Source organism: Meleagris gallopavo, chromosome 4 (genome assembly GCF_905368555.1).
Source record: "Meleagris gallopavo chromosome 4, MGAL_WU_HG_1.1, whole genome shotgun sequence".
NCBI lineage: Eukaryota > Metazoa > Chordata > Aves > Galliformes > Phasianidae > Meleagris > Meleagris gallopavo.
In genome coordinates, this window is record NC_139407.1 from 25373331 (window position 1) to 25394018 (window position 20688).

The 20688-nt window shown below is 42.4% G+C and overlaps 1 protein-coding gene across 1 annotated transcript; it reads left to right on the top strand.

Annotated features, from left to right (window-relative positions):
• The first annotated feature begins 202 nt into the window (after positions 1 to 202).
• On the top strand, positions 203 to 16710 carry BMP3 (bone morphogenetic protein 3). Its single transcript, XM_085222507.1, has 4 exons — positions 203 to 937; positions 9772 to 10682; positions 14824 to 15045; positions 15638 to 16710. Exons 1-3 carry the CDS (start codon positions 652 to 654, stop codon positions 15013 to 15015), a joined length of 1389 nt encoding a protein of 462 aa, XP_085078633.1. The 5' UTR covers positions 203 to 651; the 3' UTR covers positions 15016 to 15045; positions 15638 to 16710.
• Positions 16711 to 20688: the final 3978 nt, after the last annotated feature.

The window sequence follows — 20688 nt, forward strand, 5'->3', positions numbered from 1 at the left end:
CTGAGGGCAGGAGGCGGTCTGCAAACCTGGCCACCAACCCTTCCACCTGCTGAGATGTTCGAGGGGAGATGCTTGGGTGCACTCTGACTGAAGGTTTCTGTTTCATTCCAAGCATAACCGCCTTTGGAAAGCGCTGGGTGGAGGTGGGAGGGGAACGCCCCCCCGCCCTGCTGACTCCCCAGCTGCACTCAGCGCCGTGATTGCATTTCCAGAGCCACCTCCGTCCCTGTACGCTTTTCTCTCTGGGTGGTGGTTTCCCCTTCGCTTTGCCTCCCGCTCGCAGCCGGAGCCCAGAAGCGAGGAGGCGGTGCGATTGGCCGCGGAACGGCCCCAGGAGTCGCGCTCACGCTGCACACGCACCGCTCACACCCCACCAAAACTCACCCCGGTCGCCTGCAGCAGTCGGGGCGAGGAGCGAGCAACACCTCCACCTCTCGCCACGGGAAATAAACACCCTCACTACTGCCAGCACTGGGAAGGACAGGCGCTCTGCAGGGCGGTGCTTTTTACCGTCCCGCTGTTTTTTTTTGTTTTTTTTTTTTCTTCTCCATTTTTCTTTTCTTTTTTTTTTTTTTTTTTGTTACCCCCCGAAAAGAGCAATCCGCGGCTCTGAGCTCCCCGCACACCGCGTCTCGAGTGCCGGGGTACACGATGGCTGCTCCGGCCCGCTGGGTGCTGTGCCTGTGCCTGGGCTGCCTGTGCCTGACTCCGGGGGACGTGCTGCGGGCGCGCTGGGCCGGGCTGCGGCGGAGGGCTGCTTGGGGCGGCCGGGCGAGTGCAGGTGACCACGGGCTGCAGCCGGGGGACAAGGTGTCGGAGCACATGCTGCGCCTTTACGCGCAGTACAGCGCGGGTCCTGCGGAGCCGCCCCGAGAGCCGCCCGCCCCGCACCTCCGCCGCGGCAACACCGTGCGAGGGTTCCGCCCGAGGGCTGCAGGTGAGCGGCGGCTGCGGGAGCGAAGGGATGGAATGGGCGCTGCTGCCCCGTGCTCGGGGAACGCGGAGATGAAGAAAGTAACGTGTCCTGCGGCGACGCTTGTGTGCTTGGGGATGTAGTGTGCGGTGCTTTATCTCTGCAGCTCTCTCCTGGGTGATATCTGAGTGCCATATGAGGGAAGTGGAGTAATTAATATATCCTTTCCGCAGTCTCCTTTTATCTGTGCTGTGCATGTGTTGCTTCTGTTGGAATCATGGTTGGTTTGCATGTGATGGAGCAGTAACGTGCCCTGGTAATCCTTTGGATTGCTCACAGTTACGTTGGGGTACTCGTTACAGTGAGTGGTGGCGATTGAATCATAGAATTGTTTGAGTTGGAAGGGACCCTTGAAGACTATCCAGTCCAATCCTTCTGCAAGGAACAGAAACACCCAAAGCTACATCAGGTGCTCAGAGCCCCTCCATCCTGACCTTGACTGTATCCAGGGATGGGGCATCCACAACCTCTCTGGTCAACCTGTGCCAGCACCTCTCCACCTGTATTGTAAAAAAAAAAAAAAAAAAAAAAAAAAAAAAAAAAAACCTTTCTTCCTTATATCCAATCTAAATCTCCCCACTTTGGGAGTAATGGGGAATGGGTGGTGTTGATGGATGGTTTGTGCACAGTGAGCACTGTTTCATCATTTTTGGCAGCGGCTATTAGATCTCAGTCCTGATTATAGACTGCTTTGCAGGTATATATGTGTGACATACATACATACCTATATGTATATATATGTGACAACATGAAGTTGCTTTTCTTAAAAGGATATTTATAAGGAGCAGGTTAAGTATTTAGCATGGCAGTATCTGAGAAGAATTGTGCTCTGCAGAAAGGGAAGACAGCACTGCCTCAGCTGAACTCCCTTGCTCCACTCTGCTGTGTGCCTGACCTCTGTCAGGGCTACATGGGAGTGCCACAACTCCAGTGTGATCCTGACTATACTGAGTTTCCTGTATCCACTGCATCCTGAAAACTTGCTTTTTTTGTTGTTTTTGAACACTGTTCTGCTGTACAGAGCAGCCCCAATGTGGCAGTTTCCTTTTTTTTCCATGATGGTGGTGAGTTAACCCAGGAGCTTTTACACAGACAGGCACCCACCAGTAACAATCAGCTTTGTCCAGGAGTTTCGCTGGTCTGCGTTGATTCCTTTCTCTCTCAGAAAACCAGCTGAAAGCTGAGTGCCAGGCCTCACTAAGGTTTATTTCGGAGCCATTTCTGCTGATTCTTCAAAGGCAGCAATGTCTATTATAGGATAGCTCTGCGCAGAGATCAAATACTACAAATAATTGAATGGCTTTGGCATGTTAGGATTCTGTGCTGCAAACACTCTTCATTGTGTGTTACTGCAAGTGCTTCTGTCCACAAGAGAGGTTTGAGAGGTGAGAGGCTTACATAGCTTGGTTGGATGGAGAGCTGGGACGCCCTAATTGTTGTTCCTACAGAATCTGTGTGTGGAAGGAGCTTTCCTGTCTTTCTGAAGTGAACAGTTCTTTGCAATATAGATCCAGTAGACATTCCTCTGCTCTGAAATAAGCATTGCACTCGCTGAAAAAGGGTAAGATATAATAAATAACTAAATAAAGAAGCAGGGAAGCTATAATCCAAAGAAGAAAATAACACTCTATTTAACCATATCTGATTAAAGATATTTGTTGTTCTAAACCAAGAAGGTCTTTGGTTGAAATCCCATCTCTGTGGTCTTTCTGATTGTATTTATACTCTTACTTGACTTTGGGTGGCAGCAGTCCTCTAAATACGCTGTTCACTAAACCCTTTCCACCTCCTTCGATACTTTCACAGTTCAAGTGCCAAAGCAATAAATTGTAAGTGGTTATAAGGTTTTTGACGCTTCTATAAGTATTTATGCAAAATATTTAACCGATTGACTGTTGTCTTTCTCTCCCTGTAGGCAACAGCAGCACATTTGTATGGTTATTGATGGCATACAGGTGCATTTCCATAAAAAACAAAAACAAAAAAAACCTGGCAACAACAAAATCCATACTGAGATTAAAGGTTCTTTGGGGGTAGTAGGCACGAAATGAAGCAGTTTTTCTTGTGTCCAGCTGCCTAGCCAGTCCTGCCACGCCAATAGCTCATACACAATATTTTCTTTTTCATGTGGTTTGCTTTCAGGTCCAATGCATTGACTTGGTGAGCAAGGTGGTGATGGGTTGATGGTTGGATGAGATGATCTTAGAAGTCTTTCCAACCTTTATGATTGTATGACTGCTAGTTTCCTCAGCTGCAAATGTCTGTTTTCTACTGGCTTTCTCATATCCTTAATGGGGCTGAATCAGTGAAGGTAATCAGTTGTAATGTGTTGGAGGAGTAAGAGCAACACATCTTCTCTATTGCTAACCCTCTCTGAAGACAGCTTTTTGTCTGCAATGAGTAGTACTCCCTTAAGAACCCACCGATTTCTCCTGCATCTACAGCAAGAGACTTTGAGGGAAATCTTTAATGGCTTCATTTGTAGCTTAATCATTTTCAGGAGATAATTTCTTTCTCTGAAACAAATACAAATCTCAAATACAGCTATGAAACCATTCTGTCCCATGCTCTTTCCCTAAAGGACTTCTGGCTGTTTGGCTGCCTGAGAAAAGCCTCTGCCATATGTCCCCATTCACCCACCAGGAACAATTTTCAGAGCCTATAAGATAGCTCTGGTTGAACCATTTCCCTGTTTCTAGTCTAAAAAAGTAGTGTTGCCTATGGCTGCCCAAGGAGGTGGTAGAGTCACTGTCCCTAGAGCTTTTCAAGAAACCTGGAGATGTGGCACTGAGGGACGTGGCTTAGTGGGCATGGTGGTAATGATTGGACAAGGTGATCTTACAGGTCTTTTCCAACCTTAATGATTCTGATTCTAGGACAGCTGCAGTCTTGTAGTGAACAGCCAAAGAGCAAATGGAAGATGTGGTTAATGATAAGAAGCATCTTAGCTGTGAAATGCAAACTTTCTTTTCTGTGGCTCAATCTTCTGAGGGAACAGGACAGGAGTTTTGACCCGATGTGAGCACCTCTGGAGTTAGCATCCTATGCTGCCCCACAATCTTTTGTGCACCAGATTTCACTGGATTACTAGTGTTTTGGTTTTGGGGCTGGGGTTTTTGGCCTTTGACTTTGATGACTGCTCACATGATCTTGTATTCAGGCAAATTTGTTTGTCATTATTCCTGTTATCTCAGAACATCACTGGTCACTTTGAGTCACTTGGAAAAATAACTTTAATGCCTGTGATGTAATCGAACTCTATGATCACGCCTCTGCATCAACTTCTGCACACAAATCATCTTTTATCCTGGCAGATAGCAAAACCCCTGAATGACCAGACCTCAGCTTGATAGAAAGCTGCTGACCTCCAGTAGCTGAGGCTTTGGACATGGGGAAAAGACACGATATGGGATAAATAGCAGAGGGTGGAAACATAAAAGGTGAGAGCACAAGGCTTGCAGTTGGCTTTTGGAAGTACTTTTAATCGTAGCATCGCTAAAGGAACATGTCTTGCAAATGAGTCATTTAAAAAGCTACGACTTTAATTGGAGGGTCTCTCTAATGATGTTATAGTAAAGCTATACAGAGAGAAATTACTTTAAACTCTTTTTTATTGACTGAATTTCAAGCAATTTTAGGCATTACACCTGCCCTTGGGCCAATTCCTGTGGTTTAAGAGCTATGCTCTCCTCCTCCTTAAAATGCTTTTCTTTCCTTTGTTGCGGTACAAAATGCCCACGCATGCACAGGAACCTGAGCAGGATCCTGTACTTTGCTTTGCAGAATACTCAAATCAGTAATGGGGGAAGGTGCAATCAAGTAACAACAAAGGTGGGAGGAAAGTAGAAATCTGGCTTCCAAATCTGTGTTCCTATTCTGAAACTTGTTCCCATTTCCAGCTCTCAGTGAACTCCGAAACACTGATATGTTCTTAACTGTGCGTTGGCACAAGGGCACCACTTTAATATCTCATTTAAATGATGGCTAATGATGACTGTATAACTAAACAGCCCTCATTATTGCATCCTTTTTCACCCATGGGATAGATTTGGCAGTCCATAAAAATGTCAGTTCATCCTCCATAAAGGTAAACACACCACATGTTGGTGGAGTTGTTCCAGCTTATTGATGCCTAGAAATGCCCCTTGTAGCATAAATACGTTCCTGCTGGTGATGTCAGTCTCCACAGATGTACTACTTTTTCTTGAAATGCCTTTTTAATGCTAGAACAGGCAATACAAACAGCTGTGCATTATTGCAGGAAGTGAGGAAGCACGGGCTGTGCTGTGAAGGTTGAGTGGGTACAAACCTAAGTTGTGGTGCTGGAGCTGGGCTGCTTGCTGGCCTGAGCTATCTGGAAATGTATTGGCAGCCCTGAGAGCCCAACTGGTGAGTGATAGTACATCCCAACTTTGTGTCTTGGTGACAACCACGTGGGTGACTTGTTGAGACATTTCAGCTTTGGGCCTGGAAAGGCTGTACCTCCACCCTTGCCTTGCCACAGTGAACTCTGCCTTTGAATCATAGAATCATTTGGGTTGGAGAAGGCCTCTAAGATCACCAAGTCCAACCACCAGCCCATGCCTGCTAAACCATATCCCTCAGTGTCACATCTCCACAGTTCTTGAACACCTCCAAGGACAGTGACTCCATCACCTCCCTAGGCAGCCTGTTCCTGAGCCTCCCGTGACACATAATGCCATTACCTCTCGTCCACATGAATGCAAAGCATTCTCCCTAGAAGTACCTTCACTACCCAGCTTATGGCTGCTGTTCCAAAGCTCAACATGGTACACATAAGCAATGCGAAAAGTGCATGAATGCCGTGTCTTACCTAGTGCAGGACGAGAAAGCTCTGTCCTGCAGAGCCTGGTCTTCAGATCTCTTCCTATGGTTGTACCTTTGCTGGGAGTGAGAAATGCCATTACAATCTGGCCTCAGAGCATCTGTTCATTGCAGGGGAGTTGGACTAGATAACCTTTAGTGGTCCCTTCCAACTCAAACAATTCTGTGATTCTGTGTGGAAGGTAGAAGTATATTCCTTACATGGAAATTTTTTCCTTCAGTATGTTTTTCCTTTGGTGGTTTCCTCTTAAATCTTCTCCTTATGGACTTAGTTGCTGAGAAGGCTTTTGTACTGTAAAAGAGCAAAGCTAGGATGGCAAAACTCCCTTCAAGTAAGAACTAGAAGGTATTGCTCGCACAGAGGATGTGCGTGACACAGTGTTTTTAAGCTGTGACGGAAGCACACAGTTGGGTTTTCCTGAGCTGGAACCTGGCTGAGCCACAGGTATCTATGCTGGATGCCAGTCATCTATTTGAACGTGATTTTGTGAATGAATGAAGTCTCTTAGGGGTGGGTGAAGTCTCTTAGGGAGCTTAGAAGGTGTTCAGTGAGAAAATAGCTCCACCTACTGCAAGTACGCTTTACTGTGGAGTTAAGTACTGAGAGTGACTTCTTGGGTTTTACTTTTAATCAAAAGTATATGTTCCTCCTGTGTCTGCTTCACGCCAGCTAGGGTTTCCTTACAAACAAAAGCAGCTTATTTTGTGTTCTACCACAATATGCCACTTCTGAAACAGCAGCATTGGTTAAATTGAATTCTTATTAAAGAATTAAAATGAAAAACTTGTCATTCGACATAAAGCAGTGATTCAAATAATAACTTCTTTAACAAGCATGCATGAGACATCATAAATTCTGGTTCCTAAGGCTGATGTACTCAGTGCTCTGCCAAATTACATATTAACCTTATTACATTAGTGATTACAAACCAGCAGAGATCAGGTGAAGCGTGTACTTATTGCAAAGGTAGTGAGTAGCCAGTTTTAGCCTTCAGGAATTAAAAATAGGTTCAAAATCAAGGAAGATCCCAGATATAACTAATAGCTAGAAATTGGATGAGTTTAGTGCATTAGTTTTCAGATATTGAGAACATACCTACCAGGACCTTATGTGTTTTACCATCAAGTTGGGCTGAATGTGTTAACAGCAATATCTTCCATAAATGATTTTGCTTTTTCCCCATTTCACCAAGACAAGTCTATGTTTCATTGATTTTGTTTGTTTGTTTATTCCCAAATTTCCTGAACTATGCATGAGATACACTGGAGAGGTGGTCTCTGTCTTTCTAGTGAGGCTGATTTGTCCTTTTTTAATATATTGTTTAGACCATTGATTAGAAATATTCTTAGAAAAAAAGAGGTCGTTTGGGTGGTTGAGATGGGAAGGCAGAGAGAGAATCTTGTCTTTTGTTTGACTTGGTCTGAATGGCATTAGTAGTTATAGCATCAGCATCCAAAAGCACAGAATGTCACCTAGAATGTTATTCAAAATATAAAACTATCAATATATGTATATATTTACAGCTCTCAATAGCACCTGAATATTTGGATCTGTTTCTCCCATTTTAAAGGATAGGTGTAACTGCAGTTCAACCAGGATGTTTTAAAACAAAAATTATGTCTTACCTCTGAGACTTTCTCTCACAACCTGCAGGGGATTAACAGTTAGCCAAATGTTCCTACAGATCAGCCTGGGTTAGGAGTGCATCACTGGGTTTGTGCAAGATACCTGTGGTTAAGTTGACTTCTCTAATTTCACAACTGTGGAAACTTCGTGTTCCACCACATTCCTCCTACTGATATAGCAGCATCCAGATCATGAAGAAACATTGTCCTTCCTTGACTTATTTCTGTCTGCACAGAAGCAAATAGATGCATTTTGCCACTACCTGTCCCCGTTCTTGCTGCCCTAAAAGGTCATTTGTGTTTTCTTTTGGATATTAGGATTGCTCTAGTGCTATCTGCCTATCTCCAGCTGCATTAGTAAATCCTTCCTAACTGGCTGTCTTGAAACGTGATGAAATGCTTTAGGTAGAATGAGTGAGTTTATCCTGTGTAATTGAAGCAGTCTTGGTCCTGATTACTCTAGAGGGAAACTTCCTTTGTGATTAGTATCTGACCTACCAAAAGACTGTCAGACAAGCTTGTGTGTTTTTAGTTCATTACAAATGGTGAATTGTCTATCCAATGCTGACATCCAAGCCTTAAATATTGTTAAACAATTATTTTAGCCTGATGTTTCTCTTCCCCGTGTCTTTCAAGGCAAGGGACATTCCTTCTTCATGTGCAAGATTGTTGTCAACTTGTTCCATGCCCAACTCTGCCCTTTCTGTTGTGAAGGGTTCTGGGTCATGAATTTGTGTATGCAAAGGTAACTGGGCACTTGAGGAGCCACTAAATTGATCTCAGTCTAACAGAGAAATTGTAAACCTTGAGAGGAGGCATCCTTTTTAACACAGGATTTCAGCTTTCCTTTTGGTTTAGCTTTTGAAGTACAAGTACGCTGAGCTTTCTTTATTGTTTGCCCAGTTTGCATCCTGACAAGTACACAAAAATATATTCAACATTTGATATATCCAAGTCCCTGTTTAACAGACTCACGGTTTAGAAGCTGCACCCACAGGCCCCACAGTCCCCATCTTGTAGATGGTGCCCAGATCACAGAGGAGCAGAGCAAAGGGTGTAGAGGAACCAGCTAGATATATTTGCAATAAACAATCTGGCAATCAGAGGTCAAATGGCATATGTGAAAGTATATTTTAAAGCCTGTGGCAACATATTCAAAAAGACAAGTGTTCAGAGAGGAGACACTGATTTATTCTGCACAAAATGAAGCATGCCAAATCATTTACCCTGGCTTCTATTTGTAATCCAAAATGCTTTGACTTCATGTCTGCCTAATACATCAGCCACACCTATCTATTACATATTCATATTATGTAAGTACACGGTTACATAACATATTTGAACTTGCTGTGCTTGCATGGGGGTGTTTGATGGTCTTTGGTGGTCATTTAGGGAGATGTCCCACTCCTCACTTTATCCATATTTGGGCACAAAGATGCCTAGTCCTTTCTGATTGGTTACTTCTTTGGACTTGTGCCTCATCTCAAGGATGTCTGGTCTTGCTGTTCCTTATTTATGGCCATCTTGGATGTTTGAAGAGAAACATCCCATCTCAGGAAGGTTGTTTTTCTGAGATAGGCAGGACATCTGGAACTTAAAGTGAAGCATCAACCTTGAGTAAAATTCCTCAGCCAGACAAAAATGTCAAATAATCAGCTTTTGAGATATCACTAGGACAAGGTTCACTTCCTTATTTCTAACAAGGGGCCTGTGGCTCATCAGTATGGTGGAGGTGTACAGACAATCAAATGCCTGATGAAGCCAGCGGAAGCCTTACTCCAGCATCAGCTGTATCTGGACTAGGATGTGGTTCAGTGCTGTTGATATCCCATTTATTTTGGACAAAGTGAAACAAACCTGTTGGCAGGCCAGAGCAGTCATGATTACTCAAGGAACATTTGGGAGAGGGGTGAATGTATTTAAAATTAAAGAAAGAAAAAAAAAAAAAGAGAGAAAGCTCAGAACATTACTATGAAACACAAGTTTCTGGATTATAGATACAGTCTATAGTGCATCTATTATCAAGCTGTGTTCCTATGACCTAGTTTGTTTCCTGGAATCACAGGAGTGGTAGCAAATGTATATGAGTTTTTTTTAGACTGGGATATGCATTATGAGGAAACCAGATAGTAAATATGTGATTTTAAAATCACCAGTTTACCATGTTCGTCATGATTCTGACTAGTAACCTAAACCTGTTCCCACAGCACTGCATGAAAGTTTCTCAGAAACTTAATTTATAACCTAGAAAGCAATACATTTGATCTTTTTGGTTTCCGTGACATTTTGAATTGCCTGTATTCTTATCTAAATATTTATTCTTCTAGGGAGCCCTGGAAGTCAGGAGCTGTATGTTTTTAACTTGACTTCACTTACCAAGTCAGAAAATATCTTGTCAGCTTCGTTGCATTATTATATCGGTGATCTGCTGGACTCTGACTGGAATTGTTCCCAGTCCGGAGGCTGTTCTCATCGTGGGCACAGGAAACCTGAAATTCAAATACATCTTTCGGTGTGGACTTTTCCATCTGTTGGGAACCAGACTCGGAGTCTGGGCCATTTCTTAATAAACATCACCAGCTCTTATGGCGATGTCCTTTCCTGGCAGTGGAAAAATATCACTCAGGTCCTACACAAAGCAAAACAGAGCAATGAACTTCTGCTTGGTGTCAAAATCGATTCAACCAGCCGTCCCCTGTGGAAAAGGGCACTATTTCACTATGAGCCCTACATTCTGATATACGCCAATGACTCTGCCATTTCAGAGCCAGAGAGTGTTGTTTCTAGTTTGCAGGGGCACCACAACCCTTTGGCAAGGGTCTTCCCTAGGCCAGAAAACAACATGAGGAGCAGCTTTGGAAAGCGGCGGCGAAAACGCTCCACCAATGTCCTGTTGCCATTGCAGAACAATGAGCTTCCAGGAGCCGAGTACCAGTACAATGAGGACGAGAGGTGGGAAGACAGAAAACCATACAAAACTTTCCAGCCTCGTCTGGCAGAGAGGGCAAAGAGTAAGAAAAAGCAGAGGAAGAACCACCACCAGAAGAGCCAGACTCTCCAGTTTGATGAGCAGACCTTGAAGAAGGCGAGGAGGAAGCAGTGGAACGAGCCCCGGTATTGTGCCCGACGCTATCTCAAAGTGGATTTTGCTGACATTGGCTGGAGTGAGTGGATTATTTCCCCGAAATCCTTTGATGCCTATTACTGCTCAGGGGAATGTCAGTTCCCAATTCCAAAGGTACTGTGTTTGTTGATCTTTTTGTACTGTTACCGTAAGCAATGCACTTTTTTTTCCTTCCATCAGTGAAATGCAGCTGGTCACCTATTATATGTGGGGATATGGTAAATAAGTGGTGTCTTTGTCTTGTACTGCACAGAGTAGTGGTTAAAACAGCTAGTAAAAAAACAGGCTCGTAAAGATAATTTAAAAAGTATTACATGATGATATAATTTTTTTGTCCAGAGCCCAAATCACCATAAAGTATTTCCTGGATAGTGCTAATGATGTGTGAACTTGTTATGAACCTGTTTAATAAACATAATATAGGCCAGACTCAGAAAATCGCTTATTAGGTGGTAGTAGTCATGCCATGAAGAAGTCTTTGCTGCAAGACCCACAGTGGGTCAGTTGATAGAGCACCTACTAGGAAAATGCATCTCAGGAGGCATTACTGCCATACTGAGGCTGAAGGACTCAGGAGAGTCACCCTTTGAAAACGACAGGTGAAGAATTGTACCAAAGGAGATGGATCCCAAAGAAAGCAAGCTGAAGAAGGGATGAATCTCTTTTGGAAGGAGGTGATGTGCCTGACTCCCTCAGTCAGGCTTCATAATTTTGGATCAAAGGAAGAAAAAAAAGTGAATAACGAGATAAAGTCTTTACCTTTACATGAGTTGCATTATGCTTTTATTGCTGATGGGAAACATGCACTACACACCAAATAGGTTACAAATTTTAAAAGCAGTGGGCCTGACTTCTTTCATTCTAGCTTTAAGGGCAGACAAATTATTCAAATACCCACTGTGACCTTCTACTTAAGAATGGGTTAGCATTTCCTATTGCAGGTTTTGTTATAAAAACTTCATTCCAACCATTAGAATGTTATTCCAGTTAGGAGAAAACAGTACATCACACATGCATGCTTGATCACAACAAAATCATTTTTGTGCAAATAATAGCCTAGACTTGGTTGAGTGAGGAATACAGAATTAGAGCACTGTAGTTACATAGGCGCTGTGAAAATGAATACTTGCTGCCACGTACTGCAAAGAGATAGCTCGTTAGGAGAGCGGTGAACTGAGACCTTATGGTGAGCCTGGTACCCTGCAAGCAATGGGAAGATATCTGTCTATACTGAGATTCTGTCCACATCAAACAAAATAACCTTGTTTTCCAAGGAGAATGGAAAGCAGAGTTCTACGTAAAGGTAAAGCCAGTGTCTTCTGGAACCATGTGTTATTCCTGAGCCATATATATCTGAGCCATATAATATCTGGTGCTACACATAAGCCTGTGTTTGCAAAATGATACCTTAACCATCAGGCAATAACAAACTAATCTGTGCCTCTGGGTATATAATGTTCCCTTGCTGAGGGCGAGCTCCTAAAGCTGACAACCTGTTGGGTAATTAGGAACAGATGTGCCTCGTCCCCCTCCCTCCTTCTCCACCTCCAAGTTTTCTGGCCCTACCTTTCCCCTGATTTCAATTAGCTGTTTTGACTGCTGTTATACTCATGTGTGTTGGGCTTACAGAGCACTGTAGAGCATACAGCCAGGCAGATCTTCTCCCAAATCAGGAATGAAAGCCCATAACTGACATCATTTGCCCCACTCCTAATATATCTCTAATGAAACTCAACAGGGCAGCAAGTCTCGCAAGGATGCACACAGCTCAGCAGGTGCAGCCCTGGCCACAGCTGGACTCATTCACAGATTTGGCAGCTTGCAGTCCACTCAGTGCTGTTCCCTCCCACTACTCTTCTTGGCTTCACCTCCTACAAGAAAATCTTTTCTGCTTTTCATTAGCATGTTCTGGACAGAGCATGAAGGCAGTGACACAGCCACCTCTCCAGGTGTAGGACGTGATGCCTCAGTACCCAGAGGGGGATTTCAGTTCTCCCAAAAGCACTTGCCTTTGGGTTTTCCTGCAGTTGCTGTTATATTCCCTGTTGACAGAAAGAGAGTTGTGCCAGACCTGGTTATGTTCAGGAGTGCATTCTAAGAGCAGTGTGCATGGCAGATGTGAAGTCAGCACAGGGGATGTTCTGCCTGTCTGTAAGATATACCTGTATCAGATAGAGACTTCTTGCTTAGCTCTTTTATCATACAGTGGCTGAATGCATCCAGGCTGATATCTGAGTCTGATATCTGAGTCTGTCTAGGCAATTCTTGAAGTCAGTTCTATATGTAAAAGAACCACGCTTGCTCTGAAGAATGCCTTGGAATATAACGTGTATTTGGGCCAAGCCTGAAAAGACTAGATTGAAAGAATTTAAAACTCCACCCACAGAGTTGAATTGTTTGATAATCCGCATCAAAACCTAAGCCACTACCAAAGGGCGTAGTGCCATGAGCCAGTGAATTATCATGCTCCTCCTCAGAACCCTATAATTATGCCTGGTAATTTCAGACTTGTCCAGTAGAAAGCCAGAAGGAAAACCAAAATGTGCACTCCTTAGGAAACCAAAACATTTTTGATGGTATAGATTCCTTATCTGAAATGAATGGTTTCTGATGAGTCCTTAACGTGGCATTTACTGAAACTTGATTTTAATTCCAGTACCGTTAACAGTGGGAAATATCTCAAACTCATTTAGATATTTTACTTCTTTGCATCTGATCACCACACCTAGGGTGTTTGTGTGGTTCCCAATGATTTTGTGGAGAATGCTGTACTGGCCTTGACTAAAAGAGTGAGCCTGGCTGCTTTCACATCTTTTTGCAAAAAGAAATTATACAAAAATTTGAGTTGTGTACTGGCCTAAGACACTTTAAAAATCCTTATACTGCTAAGGAATATTGGTATTCTTGAATTAAAAGACAACAAATGAATAAAAATGCCTTTTGTGAGATCTACTGGCTAGGTTGAGCGAGTAATGTCTTTGTTACCATGCTGGGATATCTACAGCCATATTTTTTGCATACAAGGTCATCAGGACTTGAGGCTGAGGTAGGCAGATATCTGAACCTCAATGCTGATCCCAAGGCAAATCATCTCTTATCCCAGCAAAACTAAAAATGTGGCCCAGCTGATCTTGTTGCATGTATTTCTCAGTGACATCTGACTGAGCGTATTTTTTAACCAGGGGATTCCCAGGCATGTGTGTAAGATGAACTCTCAAGTGCATCGTTAACATTTCACTCCTACAGAAACAAAAGTCTTTGGCTAAAAACTGTCTCAAGTATGTTTCATGCTCACGTGTCGTTACTACAGATACTTGGAATTGAAAGTGCTTGGGAGGTAAAATTTAATACTCATTTTTCACTTTTCAGAATATATTGACTTCTTATTTTATGAATATATTCAAATTCTGGGGGGGGGGGGGGTTCTTTTTTTTTTTTTTTGGATGTGTGATTTTTTGTTTGTTTGTTTTTTAAACAAAGATACTTAACCCCCTAGTCAGAATCACTTTTCATGTATATTAACCAACAATGTTTTCCAATTTACGTGAGTATTAATCCAGGAAGCTTTGTCTTTTGGAGCAAAATGTCACTGTAAGATGAGGTACAACTGACGTGGGCTTTGGGGGCTCAGTTATTCAGCAATGTTGCTGATGTATATTACAGATCTATGTATATCAGTGATCTGGCTTGGAAAGATGAGCAAAACAACCCAGCCCTGGAAGACAGAAAACTGGAGCAGTTAGCATCGTGACATAACATATTTCTGTACTGTCCACTGTATATGTTCTATCCACTTCTGCTTTTCTTGATGCACTCACAATAATTTCCCAGCACAGAAGTTATATTTATTTTGCTCTCCCAATGAATCGTGCTGCTAGCATGTTGATTGCCTCACTCCTAGCTGTTCAAGTTTTATGATGAAATTGCAGCCCGCTTGAAACTGAATTCACAGCAGAAGAGATTGCCTTGACCCGTAGATGCACCTTGGTGCAAGGTCTGCTGCCTGGGCATTCTCCTGGGAAGGCATGTCCCCAGCGGGATGCTCCAGCTGAAAGCAGTGGAGCAGCAGTGACATCCAGTGGCCAGCAGAACCGGAATTGCATTCCCACCTATGGTGACAACTGGAGATGGTTGCGCACGCTGGATTCTGCAACCAATCATCCACAGGTCCTTTCCTCAGGAAACAAATTTTATTCTAGAGTGTACATATATACATTTATGCAGTTCTATTTTCTGCTTTATCTTGCTCTTGCAGGCCTTGAAGCCGTCCAACCATGCCACCATCCAGAGCATAGTGAGAGCTGTCGGTGTTGTCCCCGGAATTCCCGAGCCGTGTTGCGTTCCTGACAAAATGTCTTCTCTCAGCATCTTATTCTTTGATGAAAATAAAAATGTGGTTCTCAAGGTATACCCCAACATGACAGTGGAATCCTGCGCATGCAGATAACGTCTCAGAAGACCCTTTAGAAGCACTAAGGTGATCACTCGCTATTCATTAGTGTTCTTTTCATGATTTCTACTTTTTGTTTGCACTGCCAAGGCATTTCCTTCCGGGGGTGGGGGGTGGGGAAGAAGTAAATCCAAACAAAAAAAGATGAAAATGGATTCTGAATCACAATTCCAAGGGATGGGAACATGAACTTCATTCATCTTTAAATTTGATCGAGGCGTTAAGTCATGGCAACGGGGACTGACTGTTGCTGTTGAAACTGAGATGAAACAGAAATTTACAGAAGACTTCGACATTTTTGGGACTGTCAGAAGGACACACTGATCTATTTTTGTACATGATTTTGGAAACAGTAGCTGTCAAATTTTGTCTCCAGTCTTCTGGTGACTGATGGGAAGGGAGATTAGAAGTCTACTTTTATTCATTTTAAACCTTTCCATTTACTCAGTTTACTGAGTAATGCAGCAAGGAAATAAATAAATAAATAAATAAATAAATAAACAGATCTGACATTCCAAGAGCCTTAGATAACACAATTCAGATATCTGTTTCCTTGGTATGACACATCACTGACTGCATGCATGCATTCATTTTCAATAACATGTTCTTCATAACTCAGCTTGCAAGATGTCACTGCCCTTGGCTGAAGAAGGCAAAACGTATCTCTGCTGCATGGGAAATTGTGGTATCTCAGAAAGACTTCTCTTCCATGCCACTGCAGAAACTCAGCAGGCAAAGGGTATGAAAGTGTCGCATTTAGTGATATGTTCATAAGAGATATTCTAGAGCATATCTGCAAATAACCTATGAGTAAGTTATGGTAGTTAATTCCTAACATGAAATTATTCGGTTCGTAACTCTTATCTGTATACCTTAATGACAGTTATTTTATCAGAATTAGCTCTGATTGGTGAGTTTTGATGTTGCATTAATCAAATAGCAGCCTTTCTTTTTTTCATTGGTTCTGCTCTGGAAATGTGTTGTACCTGTGCTGTCATAGATTCTTAAATTTAAGGTTTCTTACCAGCAAGTTTTGCACAACAAAAATACAAAACATGCTTTCAATGGGAAAGAATAATGTGAGAAACTAAAAGCAGGGAAGGAAGTCTAATGAATCGTAGGCACCTCTGCAAAAAGTTGGTTCCATTTTGAGTGGATGTCAGAGGAACACTTCAAGCTTTAAGTTTCCAGTGATATCCTCCATAGGGAGTGAAGCTTCTTAAAGCACTTCTGGCTGGCAAGAACCATGTTTTAGATTGTGCTAAGAGTAAACATTTATCTTTTGGGTAAACTGTCTACATAACTGACTGTAGTGTGCTTAAAGGGAAAATGTTCATAAGGAATGAATTAATTCTCCATGGTCAGGAGAGTTCAGTTCTCTACTTTGGAGTCAGTGGTTCTTCCGTGTTTTGAAGGTGATCAGCTTTCCCATGTGAATGCCTCCTTGCAGCTTCATAGCTATGTGAAGGTAATTTAAACACTTGATGATTGATTCTTGTGTTTGGTCACTGGTGCTATCGTGTTTACCAATCTGAGTCATGTGCATGGGTGTGAGAGGTGTGGACATGGATCATATAACCCAGGATCCTTTCAGCAATCATTTTTTACTGCGCAAAGTCTCAGTGGAAGCTGATGGCAGTTTCACTTCACTTCAAAACAAAAAAAAAAAAAAAAAAAAGAGAAAGAAAACAAGTAACAGCAAAAATTAGTCCCAGCTGCAAGTCAGGCTCATAGCCCTTCCATTATTCTGCTTGAGGAGAATATCCCAGTAATGCAGCCTGAGACCTTATTGGCTGCAATTAAGCAAGAGTAACTAGCACAGCTATTAGACCCAATTGCTGTATGTTAGTAATCTAAGGCTTTAACAGCATCGCCGAAAAGGAGCACAAAGATGTTCTGCTTGGCTGTCACTGGGATACACCCACTCTTTGTCAATAATTGTGGAATGCAGAACAGGTGCAACCTCCAAGTAAAATCTGATCTTCTTCTTCCAGCTCTTTGCTGAGTGTTAACTCTGTGTGTGAGACGATTTATGCACAGGACTTGTTTTTGTATCTGTGTTTTTTACATGCAGCTTTCTAAATAAAGCCATTTTTAGAATCTGTAAGATGTTAATCACATGAACAATGATTTCTGTATATAACGTTGTATGAGTAAGGACTTAAAAACAAAACAAAACAAAACAAAAAAAAACATGCAACCAATGTTATTAATCAGCATTCTAGTCTTAAATCAGCATAAGGGGCTTTTGCCACATATTCTGCTTTTTGAAATACTGTAAGTTGATGAATGGCTCTGCTTCCCATCTAATTATATAGCATCTAATGCCTGTGCATTATTTTTATGGCTTTACTTTTATGCAGAGGCAGAGCAGGTTTTGTGAGGTGCCACATGCCTATGGGGTCATGAATTGCTCTCCTCTGGTGCAGGACTGGTCCAAAAGCTTTAGATGTTCATCTCCGAGGAGATGCGTGGAAGTTTGCAAAAGTTTGGACTTTTTGTTGAGAGACCTATTCCTCCTTGTAAAAACAACCTTTGTAAATGGTTTCTTTTTAAAAGCTAATGTTTGTACAGACAATGTCAATTAAAGAAAAATAGAAAAAAAAAAAAAGTTATTTTGTATATGGGAAGAAACTTTTACAGATACTTTTAATTTATTTTATATCTGTGGCCATCTTGTCCTTTTCCAATTTTCCTCTTAATGCTCTCTAAACAATACCATTGTCACTGTTGTTGCAAAGTCGAAAAGGCGAAGACCATGGTCAGGTTCGCAAGGACAGATCACAGCAGCACTGTGAAAGACACGTTTCACTACTGATGTATAAGCTTGCCTAGTTTGTATTTGTTTCCTTTCAGTAACAGGAAACTTTCACTATGAACTCTGGATAAAATATAAAATAAAATCACTTTTTACATGATAACTCAGTTGTTCTCTTGTATTCTGGTCTTTCCAAGAATTTTGAAGTTTTCATTGCTTCTGTGTTCATGTGCATCCATCTCAGGTGCTCATTTGGAAGCTGTCCAAACAGAGATTATGTTTATAGTGCAAAGTACACAGTGGCTGGGGAGTGAGTACGGTGGACTTAGTTAAAGGTTAGCTAGTACAACAGCAATAAGCCGCAAAGGTCATTGGGTCTGATGGATCTGATCCAAGGCCCAAAGATGTTTGTGTGTTTCTGTACATTGTCTTTACCAAGTATTTGTGGCCTCTTCTAGCCTAAAAAAGCAGTGCATAAACTGTGTTGACACCTTGCAATCTATCACAAGAGCAAGGCCAGCTTAGTTGCTTTCTTGGTGGACAAAACCCAAGCTTGTTCTAGTAAAACCAAGAAGAAAAGTAATTGCTTTAGCATTACTGCACATACCACAGTGCTGAAAAGCAAGGGAGGAAATGGAAGCTTCCGAAGATGCTGTTCTTAGGAGGTCCCAGCTGGATCCATCCCTGGCTTCCCCCCGTCTGGCTGAACAAGAGTGGTGGGTGAGGGTTAGTGTTGTCTGTCCTCTGTTGGCCGCGTTCCATGGAGGATATAGCTCAAGATAAGTGCTGGCACATTCCTGTTGCTCTTCCTTTTGGCTATGGGAATCTACTCACAAACAACACTAACATAAGCTTTTGGCACTAAAGAGATGTAATCATACACTGCTGGGGGCTTTTTTGGGTCTATTTGGGGTGGATCTATGCTCTTTTTCCCAGTTTCTCTTTAGCAGGGCAGTATGTCAAGCAATCTACCTGGAAATGAACTTTTTTTACAAGTTCATGTAGTGATAGGACAAGGGTTAATAGTTTTAAACTGAAAGGGGGAGGATTTAGATTAGAAGCAATTCTTTACTCAGATAGTGGTGAGACCATGACGCAGGCTACCCAGCAAAGCTCTGCGTATCCCATCCCTGGAGGTGCCCAAGGGCAGCCTGAGCTGATGGGGGGCAACCTGGCCCATGGCAAGGGTTTGGTGCTTGGTAGGCTTCAAGGTCCCTTCCAACTCAAGCCATGCTGTGATTTTGTGATTTACTTCCCTAGGGGCTAACTAGATAATTAAGCAGCTATGCCTCATGCTCGTAGCCTGCTAATTTAATTCATTTTGATTTTTGATGTTGCTGGCCTGCAGCTCAGTAAAGGTAATGGCTGAAAACTACCTCAGATAAGCTTTAAAGTTACATTTGCCACTTCTCAGCTGCTGTGCATCAGTGAGATGTTGTCTATGTGAAGTCAGCCACAGCTTATCATTGACTTCTGTGTATTCACCTTATTTCAGGAGCTCTGTCCTAGCTCCCATCATCCAGCCCTAAGTCCTAGTGTACCAAAAGTCACAACCCACATCTGCACATACAGGTGCTCAGAGCCTTAAGGATTAGTATTTGTCTCTGAACTTCAATTTTCGCTCAAATTTTCCATTTAAAAACTCCAGCATTCTCGTTTTGAGCAAAGCTCACACTTTTTATCTGCTTACTTTCAAGAGGCACAATCTTTTCCCATAAAGTTTTTTTGATCTCATGAGGAGACAAGTGTGTTTCAAAGGATGCAGAGAATTAGAACTTTGATGTATGAAGCACAAAATATCGCTTTTTTTTTTTTTTTTTTTGCCATGTGGAATTTTCATGAGGTCTTTATGAAAAGACGTTTTCCTCTTTTCAGCATCATATTTCACTTTGAGGTTCCTTTACTGCAACACAGATCAGAGAATCCCATTCTCATAAACGAGCCTTTTATTGAGCCCCAGGTTATCCGGATTTCCAAGGAAATTTGAAATGTGATAGTGAGCAGAGAGCTGGATCTAATTTTAAATCACTTTTTTTTAAGCTTTACACAACATGAAATTTTTGTCATTAATTTCACCCCATCATGTCTGCTCTGTGCAAAATCTCCCCTTTGCTTTTCACCTCTAGGAGGAATTCTCTTATTTTGCTCACACTGTGTCTTTAGTTGTGCCTCCCCTCTCTTAAAACTTTACCACACACAAAATATGTTGATTGCAATGCGGTGTAAATTCATTTCCCTTGGCCTTTAATCTCAAAAGATCTCCCACGCTTAAAAAGCACCACAGACATTGAAACCATTGATCGGAGCATGAGCGTGTGGTCACTTCAGCAGTGAGAGATTAAACCATGTGTTCCACTGTAGACACATTCAGGTGAGTGCATCTGTAACTCATGGTTTAGCCCCCGTTCATGAGGTATGAGCTCGATCACTAATGCTCCCATCCATGCCAGAAAGAAAAATAAATGAGCTAGAGGACTCAGAGATACAAGGGGCCATTGTTGTGCCACCCTGTGAAAAATGGGAAGAGAGGATGAGTTTATGAAGCTGAGGAGACTGGCTTAAATTTTCTCTCTTTTCTCACATTTTCTATTATCTCAAGTCAAATTGTTGAACTGTCAGAGTTGTTTATGCTCAAACCTACGCACAGCTCAAGAGAGGGAATTCAGAAATCACCACGGGGCTTAAATCTCTCAAGACTTCAGCTCTGACTTTGTCAAGTAAAGATAGAAATTCTTCTCCCTGCTCCATCACTGTGTCCTTGGGAACCACAGGTGTCTGTTCAGAGATAGCTTAATGAGTATTGTGGAGAGAGAAGGGAGCTCAGATGCTCTTCATTGCAAATGAAACCTGTGACATCCTCAGTAACCTGTGGATGCCATTGGCACTGCTGAAGGACACAAAGATCAATCCCA